The 23920-nt window shown below is 35.1% G+C and overlaps 1 protein-coding gene across 1 annotated transcript in view; it reads left to right on the plus strand.

The window, feature by feature from the left end:
- Nucleotides 1–21151, plus strand: part of LOC129235169 (diacylglycerol kinase theta-like) — a 28918-nt gene extending 7767 nt beyond the window's left edge. The window contains exons 2-8 of the mRNA XM_054868858.1: nt 4726–4850; nt 5740–5997; nt 7308–7490; nt 7933–8088; nt 9328–9493; nt 11258–11356; nt 20297–21151. Of these exons, the coding sequence (XP_054724833.1) occupies nt 4726–4850; nt 5740–5997; nt 7308–7490; nt 7933–8088; nt 9328–9493; nt 11258–11356; nt 20297–20413 (1104 nt within the window). The 3' untranslated portion in view covers nt 20414–21151. The remainder of the gene's footprint in view (nt 1–4725; nt 4851–5739; nt 5998–7307; nt 7491–7932; nt 8089–9327; nt 9494–11257; nt 11357–20296) is intronic.
- Nucleotides 21152–23920: the final 2769 nt, after the last annotated feature.

Genomic DNA, 23920 nt, shown 5'->3' on the forward strand with positions numbered 1-23920 from the left:
TGACTTTCAATCTCATCGGTGGTCAGACTATAAAGACTATTTTTACCAACTTGGTTTGCACTAAAAGTATGAAATAAAATAAAATAAGACTTCTTGAATTATAAGACCAGACCAACAAAAACCTCTATCGTCTCGAATTCCGGTTATGCTGTCATTTTTGAATTCAAAGCCCAATGGTCTTTAAAACAGCAAACAAAAACATTTTCTTCAACTCAGAAACAGAGGAATTGCCTTCAAGAGCTGAGGAGGCAGTGGAAAAAAGGGAGAAATGCGTTCCACGAATAGGCTTTCCAGGGAGATTAACCAAAGGACAGTTGTTTCGCGCACTTTCTTGGAAGAAGAGTAAAGGGGTGAAATTCACAGGTTTGACATGTAAGATGAACATTTCAAGTTCATGGTTAAAGGTCATTCAAGTTAAAAGCCATTTCGTTCTGCTATCTGCATTAGTACTGTTCTTTGGTTGCACTCTTTCTTAAAATTGTGATTCCTTAGAAAACTGAAATAATAGGAGTGAAAAGAAAGTATAAATTTTTTTCAAGTGATGAAAAAAAGAAAACCGTAGAATACTGGCCAAGTTAGGTTTGCAGCAATTGCTAACCTCAAGAAGATAAATAATGAATCAAAAAAAAATAAAAATAAAAATAAATAAATAAATAAATAAAAAAAATCAGGGACTAAAAAGCTATAAAAGACTTTTTTTTGAAAAAGATATGCTTAAAGTTTCTTTTACTGTCCAAATGATTCCTTAAAATCGCAATAAAGCACTTAATAATGTAATAAAGGAAAAAATACCTAACAAAACTATTACAGAGGAATTTTAATCAAGAGCCCATATTGTCTTTAGTATTGATTTCAAGTTTTCACCATCATATTTCAAATTTCTATAAAAAGTTCTTAAAGCCCCCGTATCTCAAAACCTCTTTATCTCGATTTTTTTCTTTAATGTGAAATTCGAAATATAGATTCGACTGTATGCAATATCCCCACTGCGCGGCTCATAAAATTGAACATATTTAACAATTTGCAGAATCTATGACAAAGAAAGGCTGCATATACGTGGATTTAACTAATCAATCTCATTTCTAAAGCGAAGTGTCAAATTTCACTCAATTATCAAAAAATTGTCGCAGCAGAGGGAGGCATTTTTATGCTTGAGGGTCACACATGGAGCAGATTTTCAATGGCTTGGGGGGGGGGCGGAAGCGAAGTGAATTTTTGACCTTTGTTACTCAGAAAAAGTCGTTTTGATTTTTTTTCCTTTTTCGTCTTTTTTTCTTTTTCTTCTTTTTTTCTTTCTCTTCTTTCTTTCTCTCTCTTTTTAGACTAACCTTTCGGGGGGGGGGGGGTTGTCCCCAAACCCCCCGCCCCCTAGCTACGCCCCTGCTTTTAGTGTTTCTTTGTTGACGTTAGGGGATCAGTGGGCAACGAAAGGAAATTTTACGAAATTTTAAAATGCAGCTTAGGCTACTTAGGAGAAGTCAAGGAAATCGGGAATGGTCGGATACTCAATGCGGCATGCGTATTCTTACGCAGTTGTAGGCATTAGGGGAGAGAGGGGTGCTGAGGTTTCTTACTGAAATGTTTTTAAAATTGAAATCAATTTTTGGGTATCTTTGGTGGTTTGGTTGAAAGGGAAGGTTCGGGTTCTTCCTTTGGAAATTTTTCGGCACCGAAATCTTGAAAACGCAATTCTAGGCTGTCTTTGGTGACGTCGTTGAGGAGTTGCCTAATGGCATAAAAAATGTTGTGAATCCAGGCGGCTTTCTCCTGAAAAATTTCCGTAATTGACGTCCGACTTCGGGCTTTGTTTTATAACGTTATGAGGAAGAGAGGACAGAGGGAGGTTTCCCCCTCAAAATCATTTTTAAAGCTGAAGTTCATTTTAGACTTTCTGTCAGAAGGAAGGGTTAGCGAGATCTCCTACTCACGCAAATTTCTAAGAAAGAAAATTTTGGGCTACCTTTGGGGAAGTTAGGAAAAGGGGTGAAGAGTTTTTCCCTTGGAAATTTTTCAAAACTGAAGTTTTCAAAACGCAGTTTTAATTTTTGGAGGCGTTAGGTGAGAGGGGAAAGGAGATTAAGATATCTCGAACGGAAATTTTCCAAAGTTCAAGTCTTAAAAACGTATTTTAGGCTATATTTGATCACGTCAGGGGATCAAAGACACTCAGGGATCAAATGCTGTTTTCACAAATTGATATTGAAGTATCGAAGCTTTAAAAACGTAATTTTAGGCAAGATGTTGAGACTTTAGAAGTGAGAGTGGGAGTTTTCTCCAGGAAAGTTTTCAGAATTAAAGGCCTAAATATATACTTTTTGGCTGAGTTTGCTACGTTAAAGGAAACGGCAGGGGGGAATGGACTCTGTCCAGAAAATATTCAACATTGAGGTCTAAAAACGTATTTCTAAACTATCTTTGGAGATATAAAGAAAAGGAATGAGATATTAAAGCGCTCTATCGCCTAAAAACAATTTTGTACTATTAGACTACAGAGTGGGGGTGGGAGAGGTTTCCAACCGGAATTATTTGAAACTGAATTCTTTAAAACGCATTTTGGACTATGTTTGTATAAGTAGAGGGTCCAAACCAAACGCTAAAAAATGAAATTCGCTTACCTTCCATATCCAAAATTGTCGGATAGATTATCTACTCTCAAAAGCGAGAAGGAAATCCCTTATACTTCGTTTGAAGAAGAGATTTCTTGTAAAGAGTGGGAAATTAAAAGAAACTCCAAAACATATAAAATGTGATGAGCAATAAATTGTTTAGTGTAACATTTTACACCTCCCCTTCTTTTTCTTACTCTTGTCATTATTTTTCTGTAGTAAAAAAAAAAAAGGTTTTTGTTTTACGAGTAGGCTATCAAGAAACTCTTTAAAATCCTGTTTTAGCTTTTTCTTATAACAAAATTGGAAAATCGTCTTTCTGAAGTTAACCTCTACAACAGTCTAAGTAACAGATTCTTAAAAAAAATACTATGCACTTTTCATAATGCACTCAAAGAGACAAAATAACTTTTCTGGATTAGAATGGAATATTTAAGTATTCCTTTAGTTTTCAATTCTTCCAATAAAATGAACGAAGAAAAGTGTGGCTCAAGTCAGGTCGAGGATTTCTTATTATTATCAAGTTTTCATTCATAAATTTGAGTGTTTAAACACGCACATTTTTTTGGGAAAGTTTGGTTCGAAATGACTTGAGCCGCACTTTTCTTCGTTTGTGGTGTCACTTTCTTGGAATAATTGAAAACTACTGGAATACTTATGCCCCAGAAAAGTAATTTTGTCCTTTTGAGTATTTTAAGATTCTTTTTGCCTGCAGAAACAGATTAAAACCATAATTTCCCTATCTGGAAAATACATTTATTTTTTCCATATCAAAAGGGTCGATTTGCCGCCCCTAGAAAAGTGCCGCCCAGGGCAGACCGCCCCCTCCGCCCCCCCCCCTTAGCTACGCCACTGCGTAGACTCCTAGTGGACTCTAGTTGTGCACCTTTTTTGGTTGCATTCGTATGCTCCAAAAGGGGTCTTTTGCCCCTTTTTGGGGGGAATCATTGTTAATTTCGATGTAAACTCGAGAGGTGTTATAATTTGGCGGGCACTTGGCGATATATTGCCAGTCTTTTGGTCGCCAAGTTTTGTCACCAACTTAGCGACAAATTTGGCGATTTTTTTTACTATTATTATTTTTAAATCTGGTTTCAATTTGGCCATTGTTGGGTGATAGTTAGAGAGTAAACTACTGAATCATATTAAAACTGCCAATGATGAGAAAATGGCACGAAATTGGAGTAAAAAGAAGTCACGTGATGCATACATCAGCTCGTTTTTCATAGCATCATAAGACTTTTATTGCTTATAAAATTGCATAGAACATTACAATGCAGGACGAAGACTTCAGTAAATAAAATTGTTATTCGAGAGTAGGGCTCCTAAACAGTAAATAAAGTATTATTGAGCTGTGTTGTGTACTGCCGTGCTAAGCACTAAAGTCGTATCTGCAGCCGAGCTCAAAATGAGGAAATTTTTTAAAAAGTTTTACGCCTTCATATATTTGATCCACTTCTTCAGATTTAAAAAAAAAAAAAAATACTTTCCGTTCATAGATGTCCATAAAACATTGTACTATTTAAGTAAAATATGTTATAACGAGCCACCTGGTGACAATGACTCAGTTTGGATAAAAAGTACAGATTCGAGCTTAGTGCTTAGCACAGCAGTATAAGGTTGGTTTTTTAAATAGTATAAAAACAAATTAAAACATTTCTTTCTTTCTTTTTTTTTTGTGAAATAAGAGTTCAAACAATTATCACTGAAAAAGCAGATAATTCTGAACAATTAAATACATTCCTATTTTATTTATTGGTTGAAAAAGGAAGGTAAAATTTTTTTTCGAAAAAGCACAAGGCTTGTGCTGTAAGTGATCTTAAATTTAGAACGAAGTTTTACTACTAACTTTTTTTTCTTCAGGGTTTATGATAAATTTTTTTATCATAACGCGGGGTTTATGATAAAAAAATATAAATTCTTGTAAAGTTAAATAAAACTGGTTCAAAGTTATCATAAATGACTAGTTTTAAGAGATGTTGATCTAGTTATGCTATTGTTCTTTACCAACTCTTGCTTTTCTTGAAAATTCTCACTCACCCCATAACTGAAAGTCTTTGGCAGGTGAGACCCGTACTGAGTAGCGGCTTCCTTCTTTAAAAATCGTTTTCTCTTGCAGCCGTTGTTGGTGTTCGTGAATGTGAAGAGTGGGGGCTGTCAGGGCATGGAACTCATCTCATCTTTCCGTCGACTTTTAAATCCTTATCAGGTGTATGACCTGGAGAATGGTGGACCTCTACCAGGGTAAGATATTTCGCGTTTTTGAAATTTTAATTCTATTTTTTTACATTGGAAACTGTGACGAACTTCAAATCAAATACTTTCTTAGCACTTTTAAAGTAACTGTAGCATCTTGGATACTTCCTGATTGTGGTGTTTCAAGTTCCTGCTAGTGATAAACCAAATAATAAATGCCGAGTATCGCAAAATCAGCCCAACTTACGGTGTAGAGTAAACCGATCAACAAACGAACATACCCCATTGCATGAACAGTTCTAATTTTTAAATAAAGTTTGAAGCATTTTTCTTTAATGAATTGGCAGCAGCAGTTTCCTTCTATAGACCTCAAAAAGGAATGGAATAGGAAATTTCGGGTTTTTCGATGCGTTCATTTACTAGGTTGCTGCACCATTTTTCATTTAAACCCTTAATAAATAAATAAATAAGCAGAGCCATAAAAGTATCCTCAGTTTTGTTCTTCTTCTTCTTTTTTTTTTAAATAACTACATTTTTCAATAAAAATGTTTCTAATGTCATACACCACATGCTGTAGTTTTTAATGATATCATGAATTTCTAAAAATGAAATTATGCTTTAATGCTAGTTCACCTTTTTTCCACCTTACCCCACCTTTTAGCGTACAGCCACACGAGAGGTCCATGAAGAGGGCCGACCGTTCGCGGGTCCGCCCTCTGGGTTCGGAGGACGAAGTGATGTCCCCGCAAGTGTTACATTGCGCCGGGGAAGGTCTTGCACTAGGCGTCAGTCCAGCCTGGAATTTACCCCCTAATGTGTGAACCTGGCGCACCATGAGTGCCGTGATTACCTTAAGTGGTCGTTTATTGGTCAAACCCTATTATATGTTTCAGAATATAATACTCGCTTTCCTATCCACCCTCTTCTTTTTAAATAGTTTGTACGTATTCCGGCACATCCGAGACTACAAAATCCTGGTGTGTGGCGGAGACGGAACGGTGGGCTGGGTGCTGCAGTGCTTGGACAATGTGGGACAGGATTCCGAGTGCCAAAGTCCTCCTTGCGCCATCCTTCCCTTGGGGACAGGGAACGACCTCGCAAGGGTTCTGCGGTGGGGACCTGGATACACAGGTGGGGAAGAACCCCTCACGATACTCAAGGATGTCATCGATGCAGAAGAAATCAGGCTCGACAGGTAAGCATCTTTGAAAACAAAATCTAGATCCATGCCAACACATTTCCACCAAGCAAAGCAAGGTACTGAAAGATGTCAGTTTGTTTTAAGACACTAAACTCTGGGGTGTAATATAATGATACTGAAAGATTTTTAGAGTAGTGGGGATACATGAAAACGGAAACAGATTGGATTACTACAAATGGGATGAGTGATCAGCAAACTTCATTCCCTAGAAAGATAGACTGGATGTGAATAAAGAATTGCGCCATTTGCTTTGGACAAGAACAAACTGGCGCTAGGCAGAGACGGTGAATCTTAATGGTTAACTTTATCCCCAAAAGTGGCATAGTTTCAAACCTCTGGGAGCCTTTTTGTTCACTTTCGGTTTATGTATTCCGTGAACATAGAGTGTGCAACATACAGAAGTCATTTTGGGGCAGTTCGCACGTAAACAACTCTGTAGGTGTCATCATTGCTTAAAATGACACTGAAAAAAGTTGTTTTCCCAAAATTTAGTGACTTTCATTTTCCTCTCTAGCAGACTTACAAACGCAGAGAAATTGCTTTACTAGTTTGATGGTTGCGTGGAAGATTGCCAAGAACATGTTCTCGTGAGTTTCCTCTTCTCCGCTGTCTGTGATTTTCAAATTAGGTGTTTCCCCTGAGCCATACTTTCTGAGTTTTTGGGTAAATGGAAACAACTAAGCAAGTCATTCTTCAAACTTTCTTGGAAGATTAAATTTTAACGCAATTTATAATTTGACCTTCAAAGATCGTTTTTGAGGGAATTCTACATAAAGTTAGAGTATAATTAAATTTTTTGCTATATTTTTTTCATTAAGTGATATTAAGTTACATCTGGAGGTTGCATGCAGCCCATGAGCCCCAGGTTGCTCTACTTAAGTCCCTAAGCTGGGTGTGTATGTAACAGTTTTTAACCCACATCAACCGCATGGGACAATGGTCAACAAGGGCCAAGGCGGACTTTTTGTCAGTTTAGTAGCTATCCTCCCTCTTCCATAAAATTAATAAAACTTACATTTCTCCGATTTCGTGACGGTTCCCTAGTTTCCGTCTAATCTGACATGGCCTCTCACCCACCCTGCATGAGAAAGAAATTTTCTGGGTTTTTTTTTCTTAACCCCTTATCTCTATTGTAAATGAAAACGTACAGTTAAATGAAAGTAATATTTTATTCGCTGACAATTAGTCACAAAGTCATACTTTTTAAGCAAAGTTTTAAGCACACATTTACGTACATTATATAAGTTTTCACACATTTCTTAAATTAATAATTTTATCTGTTCTTAATTTTTTCTGTTCTTAAGGTGGACTGTAGTGTTCCACGTGGATGAAAAGGGAGACGACAAGTCCGGTCCTAATGCCTCTAGTTCAGAGGACAACACGGCAATCTACGTCATGAACAATTACTTCGGAATCGGAATCGACGCTTCTCTCTGCCTCGACTTCCATAATGCCCGAGAAGAAAATCCAGATAAATTCAACAGCAGGTAATACACTTTTTTTTCAACTCTGCAAAGTGCTGATTTTCATGATACACCAGTAAAAATCCGATTATCCGGAAGCAGATTTGATGTGTAACACAAAAGTAACAACTTTTGATACGCACTGCTATAAAAGTTCAAATTGTAATGAGTGAATTTCGATGTTTCCTTGGGAGGAGCAATGTCTCCTCCACTAACAACCCTGTTTAGGTGAGCTTTAAAAATAAGGATTTATACCTTTTCCTTATGAATGTCATAATACGGCATCACGGAAATTTTTATTACTGTGTTTCAGCACACTAGAACTAGTAGAGAAACAAAAATAATCATGTATAAAATTCAATTCAATATACATTGTTACAGAAAGGTTTAACTTTTTCAACTTTAAAAATTATTCTATCAAAAAATAAATAAATAAATAAATAAATAAATAACATTTCTTTTCCAGGTTTCACAATAAAGGCGTGTACGTTAAGATGGGTCTCCGAAAAATGGTGAGCCGACGAACGTGGCGGGATTTCCACAAAGAAGTACGGCTCGAAGTAGACAACAAAGTAATAGACCTCCCACCTGTTGAAGGAATCATCATACTCAATATTCTCAGGTAGAAATACATTATATTGAAATTAATGCATAACATACCAAAGGGGGTTTAAAAAGTAAGGCCTCCTATAACATAAAAACTTTATTAACAGCAGAAGTTATCACAGACCACAGCCTGAACTTTCCTCTACACAAAACTACCGCTCAACGTAGTCATCATGAGTTTGCACACATTTGCGCCATAACTTGATATCAAAATCATTTTGGGAAAAATCAGTGTTTTGCTTGTTGAGCCATGATTTTACAGCTCTTTTTATGTAAATTATCTTATTAAATCTGTGACCAAGTAAGTTGTTTTTCATAAGACGTTACAGGTGTTATCACAGATCTCATCTCCAAAAACCGTATGTTTAATAAAGTCCTATTGCTCCACTTCAAGAGTGTCCAGGAGCTCTTGACAAACTTCCACTCATCTCCTCCGGTAATCAAAAGTCAACTGTTTGGGAGCAGCCTTAGCACACACTTAGTGAGATCCAAAATCAGCAACATTCTTTGGGCAGATCCATAAGAGTCGTTCAGTGCAACCTTCTGAATTGTAATGAGCGTCTCCTAGAGCCAATTCATCAGCACATTCTTGATTTGCATCTATGACTGATGTTGGCAGGCCACTCCTCGGTTTATCAGAAAATTCTCTTCGGCAGTTTCTAAACTTCCTCACCTAACGCCACACATTGCTAATGTCCATCACAGTTTCTCCATAAACAATTCATCAAACGATTATGAGTGTCCTTGAGTGTATAACCTTTTCTCGCCAGAAATTCAATAACGACTTTTCATTTAGCTTCAGGTGTATGCTTCTAATCAAGCAATCTTTAAAATAATATACGTGCAAGTAAAGTAAGGTTATTTCTATAACACCACGCATCGGCAGTCAATGCGTAAAAGATATAAAATTTGGAGCGATGGATATGGATACTTCTCCCTCTCATATAATTTTCAACTCAAAGAAATCCCAGTCGCATTTTGTTGAATGAGTACTTCCGGCGAAGATAAACGTTGAAATTTTTAGCTGCCTTAATTTTTTAAGTTATTCAAACACTAACTTTTATTTGTTCCTATCGAAAATGTGCGAATAATTCACGAATAAAACCCCTTTATGAAGACACCAATAATAAAATGAGATTTTCTGCTGACTAAACATCAATCTTATTTAGAATCATTAATGGATACATTCCCCCTCAATAGTTTACTTTATGCACATTGGTAAATTTCAACTACATTATTTGATCACTTTTCGTAGTTGGGGGTCTGGTGCTAACCCTTGGGGCCCGGAGAAGGAGGACCAGTTTGCCAAGCCAACCCATTACGACGGCATGTTGGAAGTGGTGGGAGTCACTGGCGTCGTCCACATGGGACAAATACAGAGTGGATTGCGGAGTGCCATCCGCATTGCACAAGGAGGACATGTAAGTAGACACGGAATCTTAGCAAACAATATGTTAGTCAAGTTCACAATGAGTCCTTACACAGAGCATGTAGAGGAAAAGACTTTTCATAAAGTTAGAAAAAGTAGTTGGAAGTGGAGGGATTCACTAACATAGTTCATAAGGGACAAATACAGATTAGACTGCGGAGTGCCGAAATGGGAAGATTGGGCGTCGGGAACATTGGGGGCCAGGCATATTGGGTGCCGGGAACATTGGGCCCCATGTGCTCGGCGCCCAATGTTCCTGGCACCCTAAGTTCCCGGCTTCCAAACTGATCGGCGCCCGATCTTCCTTGACCGGCGGAGTGCTATCTACATTGCACAAGGAGGACATCTAAGTAAACACAGAATCCTTTAAAAAATATGTAAATAGACATTTAATCTTTACATGCAGTACGTAAGTAGAAACTGAGCCTTGACGCACGGCTTGTACAGGAAAAGACTTCTAAACGTAAAGGTTGGCACTAAGATTATGCAAAATTTAAATTATGATAGGTATGCATTTTTTTTTTTTTTCATGAAAAAATGAAGCACCTCATATAATTTTGGAGCAGCTCGTGACAAACGCATACTTGGATGTACGTATTAATAACAATTAAACCGCGGCTTAGCACACGATATGGCATTTTTGCTGGACTGGAAACTGATAACTATATTTTTGCTGCTAATCAAGATATTTTTCGGTTCGAACAGTGAGAAAGTCAAAATGATGCAATTTCGTGTCCTTTCAAGAGTAAAAGAATATAAATAATTAAACTATCCTGTTCGGTGACCAATATTAACCTTTAAGAACATGGACGGTTTGAAGTAACATAAGAACACGGACACGGGTGGCGTACTCCGTACGCCAGCATTTTTTAAAGTTTAACTATCCTTTTTTAAAGATTTTCCTATTTAATATCTAGTAGTAGTACTGTTATCGAAAGAGCAAAGAACAGAAGAACACAATTTAAATACGATCACATTATAGTAAAAAATGATGATAAACGTTTGATTTGCGAATTTCACGAATATAAAATTTAAAAAAAAAATAATTTCAATGTATTTTAGTCATTGAGACAACTTGTTGGCATTTGTTGAATAATTATTGCAGCTCTCGCAATTGTATTTTGTTATTTTTATATGCTTTTTGCATAAAAATTGGAATATTTACATGTAATTTCTAAGAAAAATAATCAGAAAGAACAAGACGAACAGGCAATTTTCGACTTTAAACACAAGTACGTCACTAAAAGGATCTTGGAAAAAGGGCAAATAATGGCCAGGTGTTGGTCAAGTGACTATTCTGAAATTCAGTTGCTTTTTCGGTTTGTGTTCTTAAAGGTTAAAAATCAGGCAGCTTGTTTCCTAATTCCAGAGCAGTTGTGATTTTAAGAAACTCAGCATCTTTACCAGCTTGCTTCACTAGATTTTTTTTCTGAAACCTTCACACATAACATATTAATAAGCCGTTGCTGGTTCTTATCAATTGATAGAAAATTCTCTTGAGACATATTATCTGACATCGACTTATCATACATAACATCAGCTATGTGTCTTTTTACTCGTCGGTTGCGTTCTGTTGATTTTGTACTTATGTATTTATTGGATGTATTATCTAACATTAAATGAATTTCTTTCTTGTTGCAAGAAAGTCCTTATATGTTCTAAATAAATTTGGATTGCTTTTGCTAAAGTTAATTTCTCTTATTGTAAAAAAATAAACGTGTTATTACACGAGAAGTGACTAACATTGTTTCACTAGTTGCGGATTAAACTATACACCGAAATGCCAGTTCAAGTCGATGGAGAACCATGGATACAAAGTTCTGGTGAAGTTGTAGTCCTCAGATCTGCTCTTAAGGTAAGAATTTTAACATAAAGTAAGAATTAATGCCTTACTTTTGACACCCTTCTTAATTGCTGTTTAAGTACTCCTGGATATGTGTAGTGTGATGATGTTTTTGCATGAATGTATGCTCTTTTCTCATATAAACCACTCACAACTACCTGCATATAATACTTCTTATACGGAAAATTATCATTTTATTTTATCACTACATCCTCCCATACTAATAAGAGGTAATCGGTACTAAAATGATTTCATTTCCAGTTGTTTTATACATTGAATTGCATGCACATATACTTATTTTCTCGTTTAATTTAGATATTATTTTTAACAATAGTCGGCGTCAAGTATAATTGCGGTACACACCCTAATAAAAACACTAGTGTTGGACTCTTTCCTCCAATAATTTTCGAATTAATAAAAAAAGAGGATAACAGTCATTGAGAGAAACTATCAAAAAAATTTTAAGAGCTTGACAAAATTTGAATTGTTAAGTTTTCGATAGGTTGTGAGAGGACACTCACGTTTTCCTTGTATTAACCCCTTCAGTCGGAATTATGAAATATTGGACCAAAAATGTTGATATTTAGTAAACAGTGTACTATGGTAAAGGGTATCTTATAGACAAATTTTGATTTTGTAGGAGAAAAATTAAAAGAGTTATGACACGTCCAATATCCCGGACTTTTGAAATCAATATTTCATGTACAAAAACTATAAAATACCGAAAAAACTTCATTATAAAATGTTCTACAAACAATTATGAAACATAATATAAGCGTTTGAAACGATTAGTTAAAGATTATATATTTTTTAAAAAATCAGGAAGAAAACCTCGCTTTTCAGATGAAAATCCATGGTTGGAAAAATGAGCCACTCTCTATCTCTTAATCCTTATATGTCAGTGTTGTCAATCCCAAAACGAAAAATTATTTCACAGATTATAATAAGTAGAATGTAAAGAGTCAACTACAAAAAAATCAACTAATTAAATCAATCATTAAATTATTAGCACCTGTTTAAAGTGTATGTCCGGTATACCGGACACCAGGTGTGAAGGTGCTTAATGCCCGAGCATTGAGGCAGAGTTAGACAAATAGCTTGTTTCCAACAGACATTCCCTTTACTCATTCACATTAAAACCTTTAACAGTTACATACAAAATTATATTTACTCGCAATCTTGTTCAATTGCTACCTAAATGATACACTCTAAAATGTGGTTTGACTTACGCATAGTATTATCGGTTTACAAAAGATTATTTATCTTTATCATGATTACTAACCACGGGGTCGATGCAACATTAAAGATAATTTTTACTCATCGGGTACAAAGCAGACAAGACGCCATGTCATTCTAGTCGGAAACTAGGAGCCAGGATCCTTCCGGGGGAGGGGATTGGGATCATTTAAATTTCATAAGTTTTATGGGAGCCCGGCGACCAAACCGACAAGAGCTCGCCTTGGCTATGGGCGGCCCTGATTATTTCCCCCTCATAAAGTTGACGTTTAACGTCTTAACAGTATCTTTTTCTTAACCCTAGTATTTTAAGGATGTTTTCCCCTATAAAATTCTCGGAAAACAAGTTAAAGAAAATAAATGGGAAATACGAGGAGAAAATAGAAATAATGCTGAACTTTTAAAGTATTTCAAATCCAGGGAATTTATTCATAGGAAAATTAAGAATGTGCTCTACTTTATTTAGGTGATACGCAGGATTCGTTAGGTTTTGTAGTGAGTTCATGAAACGTAAATCGTAAATTGATGATCTCTCTTTTTTTTTTGGCTAAAATAAATAAGATGAATTGAAAAATTGACATTGAAAAGGAGTTAAGCGTCAAAAGCGAAATTCTGCAGAAGAGGGGAAAAAAAATAAAGGAAGAAACACAAGATTTTAGGAGTAAAGTAACTCATAAAACCATACGTTTTATTTTCAAAACAAAGCATTTTCATTATTTACAGATTTTTTAAACAAAAACCATGGTACTTCGAGTCTAAAAGCTGAAACCTTCAAAAGAAGATCTTTCTTTTCTGCCTCATTTCTATTACGTACATTAAAACTCTTATGAAGTTATTGTACTTTCTTGAATTTAATGTATTTTAAAAATTTTATGTACTGAGAAATTAGCCAACGCGCTAAGATCAACCAGGCATAAAAAATAAGCTATAAATGCAAGGTTGTTATTATTCGCATTGATAACAATAAATTATATTTTATATAAAAATACGTTCGTTTTTTCGGCATCATAAAAATTACCATTAGTTTAATCGATAAGCTGTTTCAAGTCCGATTAAAGCGCTTACCCTGTTAAAACGGGGAAAGCATAAGCGAGTTTAGATCACACTATTTACGCATACATCTATAGAAGGATCAAACAATGAAATGCAAAAAGGAAATTCTAGATTTATTTTATCCATCGAAGAATGGTTAACATGTTTGTGTATCTTTTTTTTTACACACACACTGATATATATATATATATATATATATATATATATATATATATATATATATATATATATATATATATATATATATATATATATATATATATATATATATAAAGTCATAAAAACAGATTAAATGCATGAAATCGCAAAAACTGATCAATTTCGATAAAAATTACGGAAACTATTTAAAGGTTTTACTGGTATGCAAACTTAAGGAGTTATAAAAAGCCGAAAAATTTATTTATTTTCTTTAAACAGGAAAAGAAAACTACTGACATACATTTTTTCCAAAATATGCATTAAAATGCATGTGCATGAAGGTTTTTTTTTTTTTTCATTGTGTGCACACTTTTGTTATTTCGTTAACAACCATAAGCACACACACAACACACAACAAACATACAAAAGAAAACCTTAATCCTGTTCGATTTTGCAGTTCTAACGGAGCACTAAAAGGGAAATTTATTTAAATAGAATTATTAATGTATTTACAGCCTAGCTTGTATACAAAATATTGCATGGATTAATTGTAAAATTGCATGTTTTGTTTACTTAGTGAATGTTCTTATTTACCAAACATGCACAAACAAAACCGAATGCTTCATTTTAGATATAGGCCAAGCTTTCATAATGTATGTCCACAATAAAAGAAAGAGCACATTAAATTTAACAAAAATGACATGTACAAGCATATGGAAAGCACTGTTGATTCTTATAAACAAATGTTAAGGCATACTTTATTTTACAATGATTAAGAACGAAGAACTAAATTTTTTTGCTACATTTGAAAGTAAGATTTAATCTAGGCACAGTAAGTTTAAGCATTGTAGATAGTATATAGCTTAGGATAGTAAGTTCAACACTTCCTGCAAATGTTATCAGTCTAATAATTTTGTGCTGACGTTGCTTTATTTTGCATTTACAAAGAATATTTTACTTGCTATGAGAGAATCAATTAGTTTATATAGTATAACTAAGGTTTTCGCACAAATTATACTGATTGTTTTCAGAAAAGAGGATCTTCATTTTTCAATATATATGCATATGAAAAGTTAATACATCACACGAGAGAAATGGTTAGGCCTATATTAGTACATTCTTTAATCAGTGAATTGAGAGAAATAGTGTACTTTAATGACGAACAACCCAACCCTTAATTTTGCATTGCACCCGCCTGATTTTTCTCGTTGTTGTGCATACTTATAATCCATATAAAGCGCATGTTGCTTAATTAGATGCGTAATTCTACATTGATCACACAAAATAGCAAAAGGTTCAAAGTTTCTCCCAATTTATTTTTAAATCTTCAAAAAGGGAAAATAAATAAATAAATCTGTCTATGGCAGGTAAAGGGCATCATAACAAATAAATACCTTTGTGCTGAATAATCAATTAACCAACGTTTTGAAGCCCAAAAATTGTAAATTGCTGCAGACACATGTTTCGGTGTTTCAAGGAACACCTTTTTCAAAATTGGTAGCACTAAGTTACTCAATTGTTTTTATACTATGTTCAGAGGACTTGAAGCACACCTCTTGAAAACTTTTACTTTTGTGACATAGGGCCCTTTACCTCCCAGGTACAGAAATAATAAAAATAAACAAAATATATAGACCAAAGTTGGATAGTTGGGTTTTATTCCACCCACCATTTTTGTTCGAACCAAAACTTCACCAAACGCACGATTGACTGCCAAAGATGGAGCCACCAAACTTTATCTACTCGTTCTGGGTAACTTATGGATGAAGATACAGTGAAACCTGTGTAAATTGACTACTTGTGGTGCACTACTTTTTTAGTGGTCAACTTAAACAGGTGGTCAACTTACAAAAGTTGATTTATATGATAAGGGCTAAGTCCGTGCCTGAAAAAAGCGGTCAACTTAGACAGGTGGTCAACTTCACAGGTTTTACTGTATTTAGAAAGATTTTATGATCATAACTTTCTTTTGTTGATGGTTTGTTTGCATGCAAATGGTTCACGGAATAATACGTAAGTGTCCAAAATTCAATCAAATGATGGATAAAACATAGTTTTTTCTATCTCCAAAGACGCATTCTTACCGCCATATTCACTAGCAGAGTTGAACCTCGGTCAGAAGCCTGAACCATCGATTGAAGCCATCTTCAACTAACTAGAAGTCTTCAATTGGTGGCTCTGATGTCTGACTGAGGTTCAACTCGAATGTTTATTATGGCCGTTTTTGAGTTAGCAGACTTTGAGCCTCTTGCTGTTGAAGTGGTCAATCTCTCTGTTTCCTCAACTTCCCTAAACTGAAAGCCACCCTCTTTCCAGGCCACCATGCTACGCAAAATTAAAATGAAACGGAGAAACACGGAACCGGTTTTGGGACCGGGGAGCAGTGAAAAATCTTCTGATGAATGAGAATCCACTGATGGCCAGTCCAACCCAACCACAGAGTGACAGCACAATTCCATAATCCATAAACAATTAATAGTATTAGCAGGAACGTTTTCCCTTTATGGAAATGCAGCATAGCGTCAACTAAAGACCAAACACAGACAGGAACATGCAGTTGCGTTTAAACAAACTGTCCATCCATCCAAGTATGAGGATGGCATTCAAATAATAAATGCACTTTTACTTTTTGACAACATTTAACAATTGTTATCCACTTTCAATTGTAGGTGCTTCGAAAGAAAGAAGGTTTATATGCACTTAAGTTGTTGAGTACACTAAGAAAATGTTTTTAAAGTTATATTCTTGCATAGTTTTTCTCACCAACTTGTTGCTCCTTTAACTGAAAATTATATATCAGTGGTTTCACGTTCATTGTATTTCAGCACTTCGTCCATCAATCATCCATCAATATTTTCATCTTTTGTACCTCTTGAAGCCATTTGAGAAAATATTTAATTTTGTCTTTTTCTCAATCTTCTGAAACTTCAAATGATACCCAAACGATAAATAATTCATCAGAGAAAAAAAAAAGCAAAGCAAGAAGTTGGTAAAATTATGTGTTAACATAATAGTGTACCCAGAATTTATTTTAGAAGATATGTAGATATCTTCTATATATATATATATATATATATATATATATATGATCAGAAATTAAAGTCATAAGCAGTAAAACAAATTAAGCTTCTAATACGAAGAGATTAAACATGAAAGTACCGAAACCAAATCGAAACCTTTAAGCGTTTGAATGTGCTTCAAAAAGATTTTTCTCCCAAGGGTAACACCTAATTCAAAACACACATTGTTAATAAGTGCTGCACCTAGAGTACCGCATATGATGCAGTGAGAAGCAAGGGGGGATTTAAGTGCCAAAATTATATTTGGAGATAAACAGTACACATGGAAAGAGAACCTCTTCTCCGTCTTGCCTTCTCTTCAATAGTAACTCAAATTCTCGCATTGCTGATAATTAGACCTATGGCAAAAGATTATTTCTTTTACGATCATTCTTCATTCTTTTATGATCATCCTTCACTTTTTGAAAAACAAATTCTTTTCCTGTTCACAGGGGTGGGTCAAATTTGCCTAGAGCCCTTGATTTTACTATATTGCCAATCAGACAGAGGTAATTTATCTACATGTAACATTACTAAGATCACATAATTCCAAGGAATTGCTTCCTTAAAATGAATTAAAAAGTGAGGTTAAGGACTTAATATAAACTAGTACTCTTTTGAGGCATTAAAATAAAAGGACTTAGTAGACTGTAGCACTTTGGTATCAATTTGAGGGCAAACTTCACAATGGGGGAGGGGGGGGGCTCATTTATGCTGCTCCGAGCCTTCCGTTTATCTAAGAGAATGTGAAAGTCTGCAACTATCTCTCCTTATTGTTATGAACATTCATGTGCATATGTCTTTGCAGAATATGGGTACACTGTTGTGAAAACACCCACCATATTTCTTTTTATCTTTGTTCAAAATTCTAACAAGTTCAATTAAAATATATAGTGAAACCTCCCTAAAGAGACCACCAATGGGTCTTTTAAAGAGGTGCTTTTTGAATAGGGATTATACACAGTTCAATCACGTTAATGTGACCATCTGTCAAAAGCCAGAATAACCATCTTTCGCAGAGCGGACTGCTGCGAGACGTGCAGGAAGAGAGAGTCACTTAGGTCCCTGAAGGTGTTCTCTGGGATGTTGAGCCATGCCGACTCTAATGCCGTGGCCAGCTGCGCTAGATTACGCGGTTGAGGATCCATGGCGCGAACAACTCGATCGAGATGGTCCCACAGATGCTCGATTGGGTTTAAGTCAGGTGAGTTTGCTGGCCAGTGGAGGACGGTAAACTCATCCTGGTGCTCTCTGAACCACGCACCTACACTGGCAGCTGTATGGCACCTCGCATTGTCCTGCTGGAAGATGCCATCATCCCGAGGAAAAACAATGCGCATGTAGGGGTGGACATAGTCAGCAAGGACAGACGCGTACTTGTATTGATCCATCGTGCCTTCCACAATGACCAGTGAACCCAGAGAATGCCAGGAAAACATTCCCCAGACCATAATGCTCCCGCCTCCAGCTTGGACCGTTCCGGCAATGGTTGCAGGGTGGTTCCTTTCAGAGGTTTCACGCCTTATACGCCAATGTCCATCTGTCCGATGGAGCATAAAATGCGATTCATTTGAAAACGCTACCCGTCGCCACTCAGTGGACGTCCAGCTGCTGTACTGGCGTGCAAATTCTAGCCTTCGTCGTCGATGAACAGCAGTCAGCATAGGTGCACGAACCAGGCGTCTGCTTCGGAGCCCCAGATGCAGCAATGTTCGCTGAATAGTAGTTTGGGAGACACTTTTGGTAGCCTCTTGGTTCATTTTGGTGGTCAGTTGCTCAACGCTAGCCCGCCTTTCTGCCCGAACGCATCTCCGCAACCGTCGTTCGCCTCTGTCATCTATGGCCCGTGGTGCACCACATTTGCCATGTCGCTGATTTTGGACGGTTTCATTTTGCCATGCAGGGTACACTTTTACCACGGCGGCACGCGAACAGTTCACAAACTCAGCCGTTTCGGAAATGCTTCCACCCTTGGCCCGAAAGCCAATGATCATGCTTTTTTGGACGTTGGATAAATCGCTTTGTTTCTGCATTATGCCAACCATTGAAATGTTTTCCGAAGCCCTCACACACCCTTTATATACGCTCAACTGCACTGTGCTGCCACCTGCCTTCTGTGATTGGTTATTTAACTCTGACGTGGAAAGTACGTGGTGGTCACATTAATGTGACTGGACTGTGTATTTAGCCTACCTGATAGCACAAGATGTCATCACAATGTTACAGGAATGTCACTGTCCTGACATTCCTGTAACAATGAATCAAAATGATCACAGTAACAAAGCAACAGATTTGTGACATTACACACATTGTGATCTAGTCACACTGTGACACATTTACATCATGTTTCATGTGATTTCACTGCCAGGATGCTACAACAATTGATTTGAGAACAGTCATTTCAAACCTTTTGCATATCTCACAGCTAGGTCATTTCGTGATGTTGCTGTGGATTGACATTCGACTTGTTGATGACTTTATAAGGTCATTTCACAACTGTGTGTAAGTTTCACGCTAGGATCCCATTTTAGTCACAGCTATTAGGGTTTATGCAATACATCAACAACATTTATTACAGGTCCAACATATTTGATGTATACATTTAGCTCTAAAAAAAGAGAGTTGATTTGAGGCTTCGATTTTAACAATGTTTGGTTAACAGTCCCTTAGGGATATAATCTCAACTCCTTCTACTGAAAAGTTGCTTTTTGGTGTAGGAACATGTGATCCTTTACAGGGCCTGATTATTAAATAGGCCAACTAGGCCTTGGTCTAGGGCCCCCCGCTCTTTAGGGGCCCCCAAATGGCTAAAATTGCTTTTGCTAATGGTTTAAATTGCTTTGCCTAACGGAAAAAACGGTAATGTTTGATTACAGGGGGCCACGGAGAAAGGTTTGGCCTAGGGATGCTCGACATCTTAATCAGGTCCTGATCCTTTAATAGCAAGAAAAACAACGTAAAACTATAGTTAGAAATGAGGTCAAAAACACATGAGGCTATGAGAAGCAAGGGGATGTTAGTGCCAAAATTTAAAAAAAAAAAAATGGATGAAATCAGTACAAATGGTAGAGGAACCCTCTTCTCTGTTTTAAGGCAAGAGATAATACTAGTAGCTCTGGTAGGTGCTGCTATATAGCAGGATTTAGAAAAACTTTTCAATCAAAGTCTACCAAGGGCCAAAACTTTAAACGCGTTTTAGTCAAAACTTGAAAATGTCCACTGACATCTCTTTGTTTCTCACTGCCTCATGTGTCTCTATGAAAGGTGGTCTCTTTATAAAGATTTTTTTTGGGGAGAGGTTTCACTGTATACAGGACAGTACTAAAAGTGAAACATGATCTATATGGTTCTCCAAAACAGAACTATGGGAGTTTAAAGTTACACTTGCAAAGAAAACTCCCACTGCATATAATTGTCTTGGACCTTGTGTATATTTGACACTTAATGTTTTGTTCTTTCATCAAAGGCCACCATGTTAAAGAAGAGCAAAGGGAAAATGAAGAGAAGGAACACAGAACCTAGTATGGTGGTATCACCAATGGAAATAAGTCAAGATGTGCCAAGTAGTTCAGGACCTTTTTAAGGATTTATATGCAACACGAAATATTGAAACAAACTTAAATAAATTACTGAGATAGACTAAAACAAAACAAAGCAAACACTATTGCTTCGGTGTCTAAGGCACACCTTTTCTCTTAAGGTTATTAATGATTGGAAGTTGTTACATGGATTGCAGAAGTGCTAGTGGGGCCTAAAAATTGGAACAATTAAAATGCTGTTTGCATAAATTATTTTCTGATGCGGTTCGAACGAATCTGTTATATGAGGACTCAATAGATAAGCATATCAAAAGTATTTTCGAAAATGTCAATATTATTTTGAAAAATGAATTGAATATTACTATCTGAACAAGTGCTGGTTTTGACAAAAATAGGTTCTTTGTGGCATGAATGCTATGAAGTAGATTTTTGTTGATTTTTGTACAGATAATAATCCACTTGCATAAGTATTTTTTGTTGAAAATTACTTAAAGAATGAAATGTATTTCCTTATTAATTTTACACTTGCTATTCTAAATAACGCAATTATTATTTTCATACAAATGTGTGTAACAAACAATAATGATTGATAAATTGCTCAGAATGATTTAATATATCTTCAACTTTACCAAATCCTCAAAAATTTTTATCTATTATATTTTATGCAAATGTGGTTTTTCATATACTAGTACAAATGTACTTCAAAAAATGGAATCTTTGTTGCTCCTCTGAAAGCTTGTGGTGACCAACCTAGGCTGAAAACTTCTGTTCCCTATATTTTAATAGTCAAAAAAAAAAAAAAAATAAAATAAATAAAAATAAAAATAAATAAATAAATAAATAAAAATAAATAAAATAAATAAATAAAATAAATAAATAAAAATAAATAAATAAATAAATAAATAAACTTCTTTTAGTATGAAAATCGTAGTGATTTTATATTAACTGATGCAGATTTAATTCAACAGTTAACAATCATTTAAAGGGTTAAATTTTTGAGAAATAAAAAAGTTCCTTGCCATATAATAGACTGAATTGCTTTATATTGTATCATCTTACAATGTTAGAATGTATGCACTCAGCTGTGTTAGAAAACATTCCAAATAAATAAAAAAATTTCATTATTTAAATACATATAATTATGCTGTCATGGGTGCCTATATGCAAAATTGTAAGAGGGGGGGGGGGGGGGGGCTCAGATATTTCAACCATGGTTTAGGAGGATGTTTTCCCCATGGAAACCGATTTTTGGACAGATTAGAGTCACTAAAATTTGACAATTTTAATAACTTATTCATTAATGGCTGGAGAAGAAATGTTTTTTACATTTTTGCAAAGAAAAAAATACTAAAAACAAGGAAGTTCCAATTTTAAAGGGGGGTGGGCTCAAGCCCCGCCTTGCCCCCCTATATGGGCACCCTTGTATGCTGTCATAGTATTATGAAAAATATTCTTCATAAAGATGACACAGCATGCACTTCTATAAAATTTTAAGAGGCTCATAACACAGTAGGATGCTGACTCGGATATTGTTGCACAATTAGGTGCAGCTAACTACCTAAAGAACGGGCTCAATCAAATTATATTTTTTGGAATGATTCAAATATCTTTAAATTATTCACAAAAATGCGAAGAAAACTTCACAGCAAATTTTATAACTTAATTCATTTGCACTTTTTTTCTGAAAACAAAAACTTTTACGTTGCCATTTCAAAAAAACAAACACAAAACTATATGCAGACTAAGTATATTACAGTTTAGTCATGTGGCAATAAAACATCTGAAGAAACCATAAATTAATAAAGTATAAAAATACCGTAATTACAATAAAAAACTTACTGCACTATAATACGAATTATTTTAAGTCTGGATTATAGAAATCCGAGACATTCAGTTTTGATATGGCTTTAATTCCTCAGATTTCATTCTAAAGGAAGAAATATATACATATTTTAATTTCATTTAATTAATTAATGCACCAAAACATGTGCTTTTTTGCTTTTCAAAGTGCTTTTTTGCACATTTACTGGTTATATTTTTTTAGACTATTAAAGACAAATACAACATCACATCAATATAAAAATAAAAGGTGTAAAAAACATTTCAGAAAGCACGTACTGTTTCACAAATTAAGTATCTTATGTGAGCAATTTTCCCGCTAGAGTTAATACTTGGTGAAAGTGGGTTGGTCACTGCTAGGCTAAATGACATTCACACAATTATCTTTTTATAGTACATGAACAATTCAATCCGACTTTATCTATGACAATTTTTAGTGCAGAAGCTCCATAAGCAGTTTGTTGCAGTGTTGGTTGAAAGGGAGAAAATGAAAGCCCAACTGTTAATATTAAAAGTGTTTTAGTCATTGGTGCATCAGTGTTCTAGTCGTTTGTGAACATTATCACTAACTGACACTTAGTTATTGTGTACAATATCCACTGCATGCTGAGTCACAGGTAAACACGTTTGTAAACAAGAATGAAGTTTTTACAGAAATTTTCTTTACTTTTGAACAAAATAATACTTTCACATTGGAGTGCTAATTTGCAAGATTCAAATGGTGAAATTTCTACACATTTTAAAGCAATAAGCACAATAACACATGAAGTTCAAGTTCTCTAGATGATTCAAAGTAGTAATTATTATTTCTAATGAATATTTATCTGGATTTTAAATTATTCTACCACGGGTCAATAAAAGTAAATAGTGTAGTGAAATATATTTTTCTAAAAAGCGAAAATTATAAAGAAATAAATATCCCAAGGTATGGCCAAGAACTGAACCTTTTAATTTGTGGTAACTATTCGATCAAAATGTATATTTCATTTGTTGCATTCAGTACATTTTGCCTTTCTTTCTAACAATAAAAAAGTTACTAGAATGTAATATAATTGTAAAATCTCAATAGTTTGTAATAATTGCACCTATCTAAGAACACACTGCAGGATTCTTTGAAATTTACTATTATTTCATGCACAAAATAATCAGTATTGCCACTATATCGCAGCTTTTAGCTCATTTATAAAATTTAGTTAGCTTACATATATAAACCACACTTTACTTTGCCAAAAAAAAAAAGACGAATGGTGTGAACGTTTTGTGGCCAAAAGATGCAGAGTGCATCACTGCACCATGACATCAAATAAGGAACTTTACTTACCTAAATGCAGAAATTACGAGTATCATAAGATTTGAAATGATTTTTATATATTTTTTTTTACATCTGCACTAATCTTTTCAAACCATGCTAATATCATTAATTACAAAAAAGAGGGAATACATTAAAATATTTTTTTTGACAATCAGGAAAAATTTGAACACAAAATATTTCTTTTAAAATTTTGTAGGCTCAGTCAAAAAAGTTGCAGCATTTTCTTTTGATTTGAAAAATGGCAAATTATGAAAAATAGGAAGACGAGTGTCCCATCTCTTTCTGATACAACTTTGCCATGCAGCTACAAGTGGATCCTTTTTTCGTTTAAAAAATATCTCGATATTGGAATAAGAAAAATTACTCATCTGCTCTCATAATAGCAGTTCTGATATAGAAA

Source organism: Uloborus diversus, chromosome 2, assembly GCF_026930045.1.
Source record: "Uloborus diversus isolate 005 chromosome 2, Udiv.v.3.1, whole genome shotgun sequence".
Taxonomy (NCBI): Eukaryota; Metazoa; Arthropoda; class Arachnida; order Araneae; family Uloboridae; genus Uloborus; species Uloborus diversus.